The sequence below is a fragment of the Corvus hawaiiensis genome, chromosome 1 (assembly GCF_020740725.1).
Source record: "Corvus hawaiiensis isolate bCorHaw1 chromosome 1, bCorHaw1.pri.cur, whole genome shotgun sequence".
Taxonomy (NCBI): Eukaryota; Metazoa; Chordata; class Aves; order Passeriformes; family Corvidae; genus Corvus; species Corvus hawaiiensis.
Genome location: NC_063213.1, coordinates 23,208,214 through 23,223,344, shown reverse-complemented (window position 1 = coordinate 23,223,344; position 15,131 = coordinate 23,208,214). Strand labels below are relative to the sequence as shown.

Here is a 15,131-nt window from a genome sequence, read left to right as displayed (position 1 = left end):
GAGTGGTCACTAACCCAAGTCTTAACAGATTGGTTAAGTGTGCCCAGAATTGCTAGACTGAGCCCATAGCTTCCAGCTGATTTTGAACATACTTCTTATCCAGCAGCAGCTTTTTCTCTCCTTTTATTATTTTATCTTTCTTGGCCTCTGCACCTCACTCCTGAGCAAAGCTACCTGCTTGTGATGAAATGCTGCTGCTCTCCCTGACTCCATTGTTTGTACTCTTCTGAGAGAGATTAGTAGGTTAATTTACGTGAGTGTCTTGCAGTTTCTGAGATATGAAATATCAAGGAATTTACAATACCACAATCATTTATCTTTCCAAAATTTTAAGAAATACTCTTGGTTTGTTTCCAGTTGAGTTTATATCCAGAGTTGGGATTGACTGTTGCTTTAATTGTATGTGTCTTTATGGCATTGTCTTTGCAAGGGTTGTGCATGTGTATATTTGTGCTCACAACATGGATCCATCAGGAGAGAAACTATTTCCTGGTTTTGCTGGAAATGAGTGTTTCACATGTCAGGTGTCTGTTACCATTGAATTTTGAATGAGTAGTGCATGGGGATAGAAATCATAACTGAACCTCCTTAAAGTGCATACTAGAGTCTCCAAAGCTGCTTTTTGTTGTACTTCTCACATGCATTTGGCTGTGGAGTGGAGTGCCCTCGGAAAGATCCTTTGCATCACAGGTGGCAGCCTGCAGCATGCAGTGTTATGCAAAACTTTCTGCGGCCCCCAGAGTCCCTCACAGTCCCTCTGTGATAGCCATATGTGGAAATATGTGCCTCTTCTTGAGCACATGAAATTAGGAAAGCAATAAATATCAAACTCCAAATGCAGCACTGCTAACAGTAGAGAGGCTTTTGCACAACTGATTTTGCTCTGTGAGAATAGTATTAACTATTTATGTCTTTCTGGACATAAGTATATTGAAATCTATTGATGGCTGGATTGAATTTTGAGCTTTCCAGTGGCTGATACACTTCCCAGGTCCTTTAGTGGAGAGGTGACACAGCTGTGCCTGCTTTATGGATGGATATAATTTTTAACAATGTTGAGATTCTCTGATGGGCAGCTCTGAGGTGCTGAGGCAGAAAAGTAGGGTAGCACACAGAAATGGAAGACAGAGGGTATCTCATCTGGGGAGGATGGGGTCAAATATGGGGTTCATGAGGGGGGTTGATGCAAAGCCTCCAGGAAAAGTTGAAAGCATGTGGAGGAGATGATTTGTGGCATAAAGGCTTGCTCTGTTGGCATGGGGTTAAGCCTTAAATGACATAAATTGACACATCTACAGTGACTTCAGTGTAGACTCAGACCAGCTGGAGATATAGTCAGGCATGTGCTAAGTTCAAAGCCCTTGCTCTTTCACATTTCCTTTTCTTTTATTCCAAATAAATCCTGAGCAGAAGGCAACTTGTGGTTTGGCTGGCAGCAATGCAGTGTTAATTTTTGGAGCAAATGGGTTCTGGGAAGGTGTGAACCAGGCTCTACATTGCTTGCATATGTGCCTGTGTGTGGCAGTTGCACTGAGCAAGTGTCTTGGTGAGTCTGGCTTTTCAGGATGATCTCATTCTTCACTATAAAGCTCTACAGCTTGTCTGCACATTGGCTAATGTTGCCACTCTTGCTGCTACAAAATCCTTGGCATTTTCACTTAAATTCACTAGCAGTAAGCAAAGCTCAGCACATCTGTCACCAGAACACAGAGCTGCCTTTCCCAGTGGAAACCAACCTTTGACTCACACATGCGTTCTCTGGTGGTTTAACCTTCTAATATGGTCTTAGTAACCTTCTAAGTATTCTCAGTTTATTCCTGTTTTTCACCTTTTTCTGGCTTTGTTGGGTTGTGTTAGTGCATCTTAAGTCAGAAAAGCTTTGCCGTCTGCGAGGATTCATGCACAGTCAGAGATTTTGAAATCTCCAGCATAGGCTCTGAGACCTCTTGTTTTTCTAGTTATATACATGTGAAGGCTGAGATCTGAGCTGCCAGGTTAGACAATGGCCTGAGCTGCAGAAGCTGACAATGAGAAATACTTTATCTAGAAATGGTGGAATGTAAGGAGAATACAATGGGTTTGTGGGGTGAAGGTGATGCTGACTGGTCCTGTTCAGGCATGCTCTGCCTTGGTCTGAGTGATCTCCTGTGTCTCTGGGCCAATAACCCATGTTATATGATCTGTTTAGGCATGTGCACACCGCTGGAAGAACATCTACTATGAGACAGAGTACATATTGCCCCATGGCTTCTGCAACATCATTCCTCCTGACCTGCAGTCCAAAGGGAGGAAGCTCTTGCCCTGCTATGAAGGTAAGGAGTCAGGCCAGCAGTGATGCTTATAATGTCCCTTGCTACACTTCTACTACTACAGTAACCTTCACTACTGATTTGGTTTTTTCTTTTTTCTTTTGTAACATGTGGCTGCCTTGCAGCGCAGCTGTGGTGGCAGTTGGGTTTTGGATGAAGTTGGGAGAGTAGCACAATGACTGAACAGGTTCTGTGACTGCTAAAGTGCATGGTTGCACTTTACTGGAGGGAGAAAAAGTTTCTGAATTGTGTTTTGAGGCAGCAGCTCTCCACTTAGGTAAATAATGAGAAGATATTTATATGAGCTTGGCCTCTTATGCCTCACTGTGACATGGAGTAAAAATCCTCAATTATATTGCAATCATGAACCAATTTGCCTATCTTATGAAAACACTTTCATTTTTATGTTGTCATTTATCAGAGGATTTGGATGTGGGACAGGGAAAAGGGTTACTTTCCTCACTTTGGGGTACTTCTGCAACAATTTATATTAAATTGCTGCTGTGTTAAAGTCTGGGTTTGAGGTGGATGCAGAGGGAGGGCTCCAGCTCTGAGCCATGGGTGGCTGTGCCTTTTGGTTCTGCACCAAATCCCATGTGCCATCATTTTAATTTCTCCTTCTCTAGTGCATATGTGAGACTTTTATATCATGTTTCTTTTTTTAAAGACTTCAAAAGACAGAGTCTCCTTGGCCAAGAGCAATTAACTGAACTAGAGGCACAAGTGTATTGTTTGGTAGAAGATAGGGCATCTCCTAAGATTCTTGGCCTTGAGAGGAACATTTTGGGGAAAGCACCCGTGCTTCCTCCTTTCTTTCACTTCTTCACTGTAGGAGCCTAAGGAAGTGTGGGACTTTGGAGGACAAAACACAGCAGGGTTTGTTGTGGGCAAGACCTCTGATTTTACTTATTTGCTTTTAACTCTTTGCCCTCCTGTCCAAAGCTGGCAGCAGCCAGCAGCAGGCTTGCTGCTGACATTAGTAAGTTGGAGAGGGATAAGGCAGTGAATGTCCTGGCAAGTTTCTCTGTTGCTGTTGAGTGGCCATGTCCTAGCTCAGCCTGTAAAGCCAGCCCTGTGACAGAACTGTGTCTGTCTCATGCTCACTCTTCTGAGGTCGCTCCTCACCTCCCTCTGGGCTTTACTTGGGAATCTGCCATTGCAAACCCACACATCTTTGGAGATGGCATACACTTGTGCACTGTTTCCCTGCCCTGAAATTGGTCATTATTTCATATGTGAGAAGTTTTGAGGGACCTGTCCCAGCCATGCTAGCTGCTGTGCAGCAGAGTACAAATAAGCTATGTAAGCCTTCCTGTTGTGAGCACTGTCTTACTGTATTTGTCCTTCCCTGCCTCCCTGCCCTCCTTGCTACTGTCAGCAAAATTAGGATAAGGCCTCACACTGATGTCATATACCACAAATCATCTGATATTAATTTTATGGACAATGTGCACATGCAGGGATGCTGATGGGGCTCCCTCTGAGCCTGTGTTACTGCTCCTGCACTGCCTGAAGCCATGGTGGGGATGTGGTTTCTGGAAGGGAAGAATCACTTGTGTTTATCTATGCGTCATGTTTTTGGAGTAAAACTGCTGTTAATCTGACAGGATATTTGCCAGGAATTGCTAGAAAATAGAATGTGTGGGCCTAGTACACGTAAAGCAGCCAGTGGAAAGTTGGCAGGGTTGATGCAGAACTATGCTGGCTTAATTTCACTGCTTGGTAAAGTGAAAATTGAAAGTTTGGGACTGATTTCCACCCAGCCCCCCTGCCCCATCAGACAGAAATCACAGTGTCACAAGGAATGGCTGCATTTGTTTACTCGTGATCCTTTAAATTTAAATAAAACTAGCTCCAAGAAAGATAGCTGTGGTGTGTCACACAGAGGAGTTCATTGTTTAAGGTTTCTATGAAGTAAGTTTTCAGTCATCCTTGTAACTTCTTTCCTTCAGTTTCTGGAATGAGCAGAAGAAATTTTCCTCCACTGACAGTGATGAATGGCTAGCACAAAGCATCGAGTCTGAAGTGCTTCTACACTGACAGCCTCTGTGGCCATTGCTGGGAGGCTATCAGACCTGTGGCTGCAAACTCTGCACTAGGATGCATGCCTTTGCCTGACAAGATTCCAGTGTCTCAGCCTTCTCTAGATCACACCATGTGCAAATAGGGGTAGGCAGTAGCATGCTTGCTTCCAGAAGCCCCGTTTTTAGTGCAGCTAAGGTGATAACCCCAGCTGGTGAAGGGTGCAGCTGAGTGCACATCAGTCTCCATCCATGGAGAAAATGGAAATTTCCTGACTAGATGGTACTGGTGCAACATCATAGTAGTCTCAATCCATCTTATTCTTGCCTGGTTTCCTTGAAAGGGCTGACAGAAGTCTGGAATTAAAAGATAAATTGAACACAGCAGCAAGCCTAATCGTTAAATACAATCTCTCTGAGTAGGTACTAATCTGGTTTAGATGAGCTGGATGTCCTTTGTGGACATGGCTGACATATGGAGCCACGGTTTTCCAGGTAATACTTTCAATTGGTTATTTTTCCCATAGTTTTAATGGGTTTCCAGAAAAGGGAGCTGCCTCTTCATTCTCCCAATGCATTCAGTTTGCAAAGAAGGATGGCTCTGTGTACTGTGAGACAGTTCAGCTGATGGGTAGAGCTGGAATGCATTCCTACTCCTCTGTGGTAAGAATTGGTGGTAGAAGTGGGGAAGACTAATGGTCCCTTTGGTTAGTGAATAAGGGAAACAGCACATGCTCATATGCCTTGCCTCCAAAGGGAAAAGTAATTTTTCCCACAGGTCCAAACCACATTTGGTTTCCGAGGAGCCATCAAAACATCCCTGCTTTGTGGTGGAAACTCAGTATCACAGTGCTAGGTCAGAAAGATTACTACTGTTTCTTCCTAGAATAGTGAAACACTGTAAGATAGGAAACAAAAAGCTTTCAGTGCATGTGATACTTGACGTCTTTGAGGATGATAGATTATTTTATTGCACTCTGTAGCTTAGCTTATGTTATGGCATTGAAGTTTGCTTAGAGACTGGCAGAGAGTTTTGTTCAAAGAAAAAGTTCAGGGGTGTTTACCTTCAGAATTGTCCCATGTCAAAGCTTGTTCTTTTCGTTTATGTGTTGTTTTATTCAATTACTCCTTCCTCAGTCTCACTCCTCTTCTAACCTGAGATCATCCTGGCTACAAACCACTGGCATCTTCTTCTCTTTTTTCTGTATGTGTTATTCATGGGACATCTTCGAAGTTGCACAGGCTGCAACCTCCTCCAGACTCAGACTCATCATGCTGCTTTGCTGTCAGCTGTTGCTGCAGCAGTTTTGTGGCCTACAGTCTCTGTAATCAGGAATGCACAGCAGTCAGCAGGCAGACAAGAAAGAATGAAGAAGTGTAGAAACAACAAATTTGTCCTTGACTGCAGTCATTGCCTGGAGCTATGCAGAAACAAATTAATTTAACCTCATGCAAAGGTTGTTATTCAGGTGTACAAAAACTGTAAGCTGATGCAATAACTGCACAATTTCCATCTAATTGATTGCTTCACTGCATGGATGGCTGGCTGGCTATGTTGTATGAGTGACAGGTGTCACTACTGTGCACTGAAGTGGAAGCGAGGTAGAAGCAATCTTGGTTTTCATCCCTTTTGGACTCATCCATTGCTTGGGAGGAGCAGACTGGCTCTAGGGAGCAGACAGAAGTCTGTGATGCTGGGATGTGACCATCCAGGACAGGTGGCACCCCTTGGCCATGGGTGCATGTGTGGAAAGGAATCTTGCTTGGGTGTGGAGGCAGGTGTACATCACTGCAGATGGGAGTTAGGGGGGCCGACAAAGAGGGGTAGTTTTGTGCTGAAGGGGTTAGGCTGAAATCCAGGAGCCCAGTGTCTGTCTCTGCTGGGCTGCTGGCTCCTTGGGGAGGACTACCTCTGTCTTGATTCTCCCTGAAATGTGGTGTGCTGATCTCTCCTCTGTGTCACTAGAGCTTTAAATTCTCAAACAGCCCCAATGTCTGAGGTGTTTGGGCCTCTGTGCTTACATTTCCATTTGTGAAATGTCACTGGCCTTGGCAGTGAAGACTGAAGCAAAGAGAGCCTGAAGACTGGAAGAAAGCAAATGTCACCCCAGACTTCAAAACAGGCAGCCAAAGAAGCCATTCAGTATTTCAGCCTTCTCTGCAATTTCTGTTGCAAGAGGTCACTGTTTCCATTCAACAGTGGGCCCTAGATTTTCCTTAGTATCCTTTTGTTAATGTATCTGAAGAAGCCCTTCTTGTTAGCCTTTATATCCTTCACCAGATTTAATTCCAAATGGGCCTTGACATTCCTCATTTCATCATGCAAGGGTGCGGATCCTACTGTAGTGCAGGCAGGGCTTTTAGGACATGCACAGAATTATTTTTCAGGAAATGCTGGAGGGAAGAATCTCCTCTCCTTGGCTCTCTTAATGAAAAAAATGTTCACATTGATAAAAAAATATTATCTCCCAGGCAAGTACTGCCTGGAGAATCTGTATATGGAGAGTTAGCAATTCAGAACCCCAACACTTGCTGAATACCTATAGGCTAATACAGGCTTCAGTTCTCAGTGGAATTGTCATGCATTACAACTAGGAGACCCAACTGTGCTTCTGGTCTGCTGGGATGCACATCTGCTTTGGCAGGACCCTGCCTTGGCCAAGAGTGTTGGGCATTTGGACTGTAATTTATGGATCAAGTCTCTATTCTGCATGGTCTCTCAAACTGAACCTCTCCCTGTGCAACTGGTATGACCTCAGCAAATGTCTGAAATTCTGAACATCTTTTTGATGTTAGGAAGAGACTATATGTAATACAAAAGGGAGAATGGGGGGTGTGTGTGTGTATGTATGTCTACCTAAATATTTTGAAAGAAGGCAGCAGTTTTTATAATTAATTCCTTCTGATCTTCAATAAGATAAAATGCAACTCCAAAGGAACTTGCTTGATTCCAAAGAGGCAGTTTGCTCATTGCTTTCATTAAAATTTTCACCATTTAGCAATGAGTTAATGGGGCTTAAAATAAAAATATAAAGAAGTTTCACAATTATCAGGTTATATGGTAAATTGTTTTTGAGCATGAATTACTGTAATATACAGGAAATAGTGATAGTATGGTAGATATTTGAAAATAATTATCTGGAAAAAAACTGCAAAGGCTCTGATCCAGCTGTAAGTTTCAAATACTTCTAAGATGAAAATATTTGGATTAAGGCAACGTGGAAAGTTATTTTCTTTTTTTCCTCTTTTTCCTACTCCCCACCCTGAACTTAAAGTATTCCTAGATATATTTTTTTCCTCATCATCAAAAAAATAAAGTAAAAATTCCTCAGGTTTGACAGGGCAAATGATTGCTATGTAAAATCCATAAACAAAAGCTATAGGATGCTGGTTGAGTTCCCTGTGAACAGGGAGCTCTGAGCATGTGGCCATGAAAAGCAGCAGATCTAAACATCCTGCAAAAGAGACTGTTGTCTGATCATGTAGAAACACATGGCTTTTCCTCAGTCAGTGTCTTATTCCTGGAGCTTGTGTCCTGAGGTACCCCTCTACCAGAAATATTTCTGGAGGCCTTGATGACTGTCATTGTATGGGAAGATCACTTTATTTCTCTGAGGTAGTAATGGGCCTGAGAGTTAAATCTCTTACTTACCTGGAAAGAAATATGCACAAAGTATCACTTTTTGCTCCCCCCTTCCAAGCTGTGGTGATCTCTGCCACAAATAGAAGCCTCTTCTAATGCACCTCTACTGGAGTGATGCTGCTGCATTTTCATGCTACTGTGGTAATGCTTGTTTAGTGTCTCTGTAGGCAGCACTCTGGCTTGTCTCCCCAGCTGGCTCCTTGCTATACTCCCTGATGTGGGTGAGTATGCTGCATGGTGCACACTGGTGGCTGATCCACTGATAAAACCCAGGAGCCCTGCATGCTGATGTCTCTCCAGGCTTTGTGAGTAGCAATGCAGGTGGCTCAGGTGAAGAGTGTGTGCTGTGTCAGGGATGATCATGGTTTGTTTTCTTCTCTTCTTCCATCCAGAGTACAAGAAGAAGTATGGGGAGGAGCATGGTTCATGCCAGGCAGGGATCGCAGGGTTCTTCACCGAGGTGAGCCGGGGCCCATGCATGGAAGGGTTGGGGTTGGTAAGTGGCTCTACTGTTGCATATCCCAGGAGGAGATTCCCAAGCATGGCTTGGACAGTGGGCTGAGCACTGAGAATGGTCCCTTCCTGCTGGCAAACACCCTCCTGCTTCGTCTAGCTTCCCAGGTGTCTGTTTCTTGCACAGTGACTGCCCAGTGGTTCATACGTATGTGTATGTGTCTCTCAAGGTCTGTGGACAAGTCTGAATGAATTGACTCTGGGAAATGTCCTCAGGGAATATTCTTATTATTTTAATCCCAAAACTTGCATAGAGGCATTTCTCTGTCTGTCATTAACTCTTTAATGTAAGCAATGATGTAAAGTCTGTCGCTGTTGCACACAGGGACGGTGAAGAACGACATGCACTCAGGTCAGAGAAGATGGTCGAAGCCAACCCTTTAATGCCCAAATCCCATCTTTTTGTAGCATGGATTGCAAAAGAGAAATTACATGATTGACCCATCGGTCAACCACCTACCAAGGTGATAGGCTAAGAGGTTGTCCTGGGTTGCAGTGTATTCTATTACCATCCTCAGGAGCTGTTGAAACCAGGTGGGGCAGTGTTTCCTTGCCTCCTCCTCCCAGACTATCTTGCTGTTATTGGCCCATCAATGCCATGCCGCATGACTCAGAGATAACTCCCTCCGGACTATCTTCTGTTAATGAGCCTAATCAACACTTGGCCTCATGACTCATTATCCCATTGTGAGATGCTTCACCCAGAGGGAGGAACCAAGCATTCCATCCTGGATATAATCTGAGACTCTGAACACCAGAGACAACCTTCCCACTGGATTTCCAGAGGACAGGAGCTACATAACCACTACTGGACTTTCTGAGGAAGAGCAGACCCTTTTTTCTACAGGATCATTGCTTCAGGAGGACTGCAGTCACCATTCTATCAGACTGCTACCACCACCCTGATTAACAGGGTGTCTGGTTGTATCCTGACTCTGTCAGTTTAACCCAGTGTTTTCTGCCTTTATTTTTGTTTTTTTTCCCCTTATTTTATTTCCCTATTAAATTGTTATTCTGACTTGGTGTCTCCCACTAGTTTGTTTTCAAACTAGTACAAGGTATAACCACCCATTTCAAAATATTATTCCCAGTAAACTAAAACAATTCCACTACGTTCTTACAGCAGCCTTGCACCTGCAAATGTTTACCAACTAGCAAACCATCAGACAGCTAGCTTGCGTGAGAAGGGAGACTTTCACATGAGACAGTAAAAAGTGGAGAATTTTTCTCTGCTAGCCTTCTCAGCAGCTACAAAAGTCTTCCCTGAATAATTTTGTTTATGTATGTGTACATGTGCATGAATATAAGGCACATACATACATGTACATACATAAGATAAACACTTTTTTTTTCAGTTCTGCTACAGTTCTTTGTTTCAGAAAGATGGAGAAAAAAATAGTGTGGTAGAATATATGCACCACAGCCGTTCTAAATACGTGACCACATTCTTTCCTGGGCAGAAGTCTATCATCCATGTTTCAGTTTTATCAAGAATTAATTTGTTCCTTTATGCATGGATTATTTTTTTGATTAATATTTTGGGGTTGTGGCTTTTTTTGCTTGTTTGTTTTGGTTTCATTTTAAATTTTTTAAGAATCTATACCCACTCCTAATTATATATGCACTGATCTATAGAATGTATTGTTCAGTCTGATACAAATAGAATAAGGGTTTTCTCTTTCAGAAATTGCCTTCTGCCATTTCAGTAAACTGGAATGGCAGGCAATGTTGCCACAAGGGCACTGTCTGGTAACTGGATGTTCAGCCAGCAGCAGCTGTTGTCTGCTCTCTCCAGCCTGTTTCTGTTTCCAGGCTTAAATTCTCCTGTGCTACCCTAGTTCAAAAGATATCTTTGAACTTTTACCACTTCAGCCTGATGGCAGCAGAAAATGCAGATAAATGCCTTTTTAGGTCAAACAGGCAATCCTCTACTGTATATTCAGTGCTGTGGATGGTAGTTGTTCCTGTCAGTAAATGATCCCTTGACCTCACAGGTATGGCCCGTAACAAGGAAAAAGCTATTTCTAAGCATGTCCTGCTCTTTGGTTGGTTTTGAAGTCTTGTCCCTGTAGTCTTACTAGGAAAATCCCTTGTTTAACATCTCCCCCCCTCGACTGGAACTGGTCACTTGAAGGGGACTCGGATATGATAGCAATTTCCCACAAGGATGGAGTCCACCCATGGCCTTGCATTGAATGGAGATGTGAGGAAAACAGCTGTTCACATGTCTTCTTCAGGGATGGAGAACTTCCTGGGCTTAATGCTCCTCAGGCTTAATTTGGTCCCTTGCTGGAGATATTTAAAAACACATCCAGGAGCAAGGTTTTTCTGCAAGGATGCTGGATGTTTTGAGACAACATTTTCTGAATTTCTCTTGAATGTAAATGTACCTTGGATTTTGACTCAAAAGCATTATCCATGACCATCTACCTCTGAATGCTGGATCAAACTTTGATTTCTACGGTCTTTTAAAATGCTCAAGCACTCTGGTTGTCTGTAAGGATCACAAGCCGTTTTATGATTCTATGATGACACTATAGCCAGGTTGTGTCTCAAAGACCAAAGTGTATCTGTTGACAGAGCTGGGCAAAATGTTCCACCTAGGACATAACACACATCATGCTTGTTGAGTGCATAGCAGCTCTTTAGCTTCATAGTTGTAAAATCAAAATCCTTTGTGCTGTTTCCATCATGATTGGTTGGTATAGCATGTCAGCCAGCATCAGAGCATGATCTGTAGCTGAGTGATGGGTTCTGGGTGGGATTTTTTTGAGAACTATGTTAGCAAGTTAGTAAGGCTGAGGAAAGTCTGTTGCAGCAGAATAGCTGAGCAGAAGTGGACCATGAAAGAGCAATGTGTCTCTAGGGTATATGCAGTGACCTTGATGCTTGGGAAGAAGGAAGGATAGTCTCTAAAAGCACACAGAAAGGGGATTGTTATAGATGGACTTATTATTGGTGTTTTAAGTAAATATCCTGTCCTTTCTCCATTAATGTGTAAAGTTTTGATTGTTATTTTTTCCTCCTGCCCTTTTCCCCCCACACTTCTGTTTTTCCTATTGTAGGAACTGGTAATCATGGGGGCACCAGGATCTTATTATTGGACAGGAACTGTCAAAGTACTGAATCTCACTGACAACACATATTACAAGCTGAATGATGATGCTGTGATAGCCAGGAGGTACACATACCTTGGTAAGCAGCTCTCTGGTGCTCACTGTGAATAGGAAATTGTCCAACAATGTATTTCAAGGCTATGATGCTATAAAGTTGATACTGATTTTTTTTTTATGGTGATGTATTTTTATAAAAAGTGTGAAAGGAAGAATATTTGAATTAAAGTGATACTTACCTGGAAAGATATATAAGCAAAGAAGCATTCAAAATACTCCATTCTTCTCTCCTTGTTCTGAACCCCTTCCTCCCCCTCCAGCTTGCTATAGTTTTTTTGACTGGTATAGAAAAGGCATTTTAACTGAACAGCACATTGGATTGTAGTGGGCTTCTTAACATTCCTGTCTTTGCCCTGTGACAGGCAAATTATTTGTCACAAGTTAAACTGCATGTCTGCTTACATGTGCCTTTAAAATGGGTGCAACAACTAATTACAGAATTTGTACTGCAGATGCATTTATTTTAACAAAAATAATGCTACCTAAATGTGTCATTGGCAACAGAAAGAAGTTGTGAAAGGTTTGGCTATAGGTGCATCTTTAACTCAATTGGTTTTACTTCCTCTAAAACCAGCTAATGTCCCTAAAATGCTTAATTTAAAGGCTTCCACCTAAACTGAAGTGCCTAAGATTGTTGAGACCTAGAAGGCATTTCAACAGTTTGGTACTTTTGACTAAAGTCTTGCACTGATCTCTCATTGTCCCCTTAACCTTTAGTATTTAAAAAACCACAATTTGGGAGATACTGCTTGGTGATAGCTAAATGAAGAGTAAATATTTACCTGTTTAGAGACATAAATAGGTTTTGCCACTGATAGACATGAATTACAGGGTTTACCATATTGACGAGAGCCTCAAAATTTGTAGCAAAAGAGCAAGGCAAGTACAAGAGAGCCTTAGAAGGAAAGCTACTCTACTCATCTTTAGTTATTCCATATTATTTTAATACATCAAATAAAGCTGAATCTTTGATATTTTTCTTTCAAATACGTGCTTTTTTCTTTGATATATCATCTCATTTTTCTTCTTGCCGAGACAAGTCTTTTTAAGCTATTAACTTCTATGACCTCTGCCTACTGTCTTGTTCTGTCTCCCCAGCCAAAAAGGAACATGATTTTCCAAGCCTTCTTGGGCAGTGATTTTAGCCAAAGGAGGACACTTCTGTCTGATCCAAGTGGGACTGTTGCTCTTTGACATGATACTTTCACTGTGGTCATGTGATTGCTTTTCTCTGTTTGTGTATGCCTTTTCCTGTTTTACTGCTTCCCTGTCTTGACTTGCAGTTGGCAAACTGCTCCCACTATGAGCTCCTTGTGTCCCTTGGCCATCTCCACACACATGGCTTTCTTCTCTCAGCTTTTGGAAGGGTACTGAAGGGTGCACTCTCACTTCCCATCCCCATGAGCTTTTGAACAGAATATTGGTGCATCCTGAGCAGAATGGTTGTTGAACTCTAACTAAGTGCAGCCCAGGAGCAGTGAAACCCTATAAGCCTGATCTGGCTGGCTGATCTGTTTCTTAGGCTCTTTCCTTTCACGGTTGGTTATTTATTTATTTATTTCCTTTACCACTCAGGATATGCGGTGACAGCAGGTCATTTCTCTCAGCCGACTACCACTGACATTGTAGGAGGAGCTCCCCAGGACGGAGGCATTGGAAAGGTGTGGCTCTTTATTAAACAGTAATGTGGTTGGATGTAACAGTGCATGAAATGTAATACTGATGCAGTTCCAAGATGTATGAGAAGACAGGAGTTTTTTTGTCTGCAGGGTAGTTTTGAGCACTGAGAAGGGGAGAGGTGAGGTAGTTTTGTGAAGTTGTCAAATTTTCTCGACCTGTCCCTCCTGATGCCTTGTATCCTTCTCCCCTCTTCCCTGTCTTTCCCATCCAATCCTTACAATACTCATTTTAATGAGACACAGACACGATCTCTTTCACACTGCTTTTGCTTAGGATTTGTGACATTTAGGTATTACTTAAAACTTTCCTAGAAATGAAAATACTTGTAAAAGAGAATTTGTCTTCTGCTGGTTTTATTCACACATTTGACTATTTCAGCATTTACTTCAAGGTAACATCTCTAATAGAATGAGATTAGGCGATTTGATGCCATTTTTAAAACTTGATAAAATGTTGATGTTTAGTGTATTAGAGTCTGGGTTTTTGCCAGCTGTACTTAAAAATCTTGGTGATAGTCTCTTAAGAAGGAAGGAAACAAAAAAGAACTTCCTGTAGGCATATATATATGTTCAATGTCCCAAAGATGTAAACAAGTGAATGGCTAGATGGAAATGACTAGTGGCTTAGGCAAGCCTGGTTCTCCTGTGCTGAGTATCCATGTGCTGTTGGAGAAACTGGTTGAGGACGAGCACTGTGACCTCTTATACTCTTCTAAACCAAAGGTGGAAAAGTGGGAGTTGGGGAGAGGGAGGGAAGGAATGTAAAGGATCTGCTTTTGTCTCTCTTTGTTCAAAATCCAATCCTTTCGGGACCTGCTGCCACCACCTACTTAAGAAGACATGTCCTGCAGCCCCCTTCCATCTTCCTCCCTTTGGCTCTCGTGCTCTATACTGACATGAGTTGTAGCTGAATCATAACAAGCAGTGAAAGGTCTTCACTACCAGGAACATTATCCTGTTTAGGCAGATTATTTTTGATAGTAACTATGTCCCAGGGGTAGCAGCGCAAGTGGGGAAAATGAGATAAAAGTAGAGGATGAACTTGGTACTTATACCTGATCTGGCATGACTAGAACATACAGGATATAGCAGCAGCACAGTTGCTACTGAGAGGACATGTGCATGAGAAAGACATAGTTTCCTTATTCCAGGTGTTCTGTTATGGCTGCTGCAATGCACCTTCCTTCCAACCTGTTTTTTCTGCGGAACAAATTTTGTTTCTCTACAAGGAGGGAGGTGAGGGGACACAGCTGCTAGCAAGAGATCCACAAGAAAGCAGCTGGCTCCGTAGTTTAAAGACTACTGCTCTTGTTGTAAAAGCTTATGTTATTCTCCCTTGGCATGGGATGTGGGTAGCAGGAACACATGGCAAAGTGCTGGTAAGAGGTGCAGAATACAGAACATTACAATGAGCTGTCCTGTTGTGCTTTCCAAACACTCTAATAAGCTGATCTTTTCCACTTCTCTGATAGAAAGTGATTAGCATCGTTGCAACTTTTCACTTAAGTTAAAGCCAAGATGAGACTGGGTCATCTCTCCAAAGACACAAAGAGTGTCATTATTTAAGACTGGGTTTGGAGTTGGGACACCTGGCAACATGCTGTCACTGCTAAACATGCCACTGCAAAGGCTAGGGAGTCCTATGTATACAGAGCAATTGTCCACAGCAAACCTGTGCTTTTTTCTTGACTGAAAACGGCTTTGAGCTCTGTCTTACCAGCTGTTAATAACTCATCACATATTCAACTATGTCCAGTGCTTGGCTCTGCCACATGGCCTTGGAAGTAAAGGAT

The 15,131-nt window shown here is 42.5% G+C and overlaps 1 protein-coding gene across 1 annotated transcript in view; it reads left to right on the top strand.

The window, feature by feature from the left end:
- ITGA9 (integrin subunit alpha 9) overlaps nt 1-15,131 on the top strand; it is a 244,048-nt gene that overhangs the window by 13,709 nt on the left and 215,208 nt on the right. The window contains exons 4-7 of the mRNA XM_048296306.1: nt 2,189-2,312; nt 8,366-8,433; nt 11,552-11,681; nt 13,235-13,320. Coding sequence (XP_048152263.1) covers nt 2,189-2,312; nt 8,366-8,433; nt 11,552-11,681; nt 13,235-13,320 — 408 coding nt within the window. The remainder of the gene's footprint in view (nt 1-2,188; nt 2,313-8,365; nt 8,434-11,551; nt 11,682-13,234; nt 13,321-15,131) is intronic.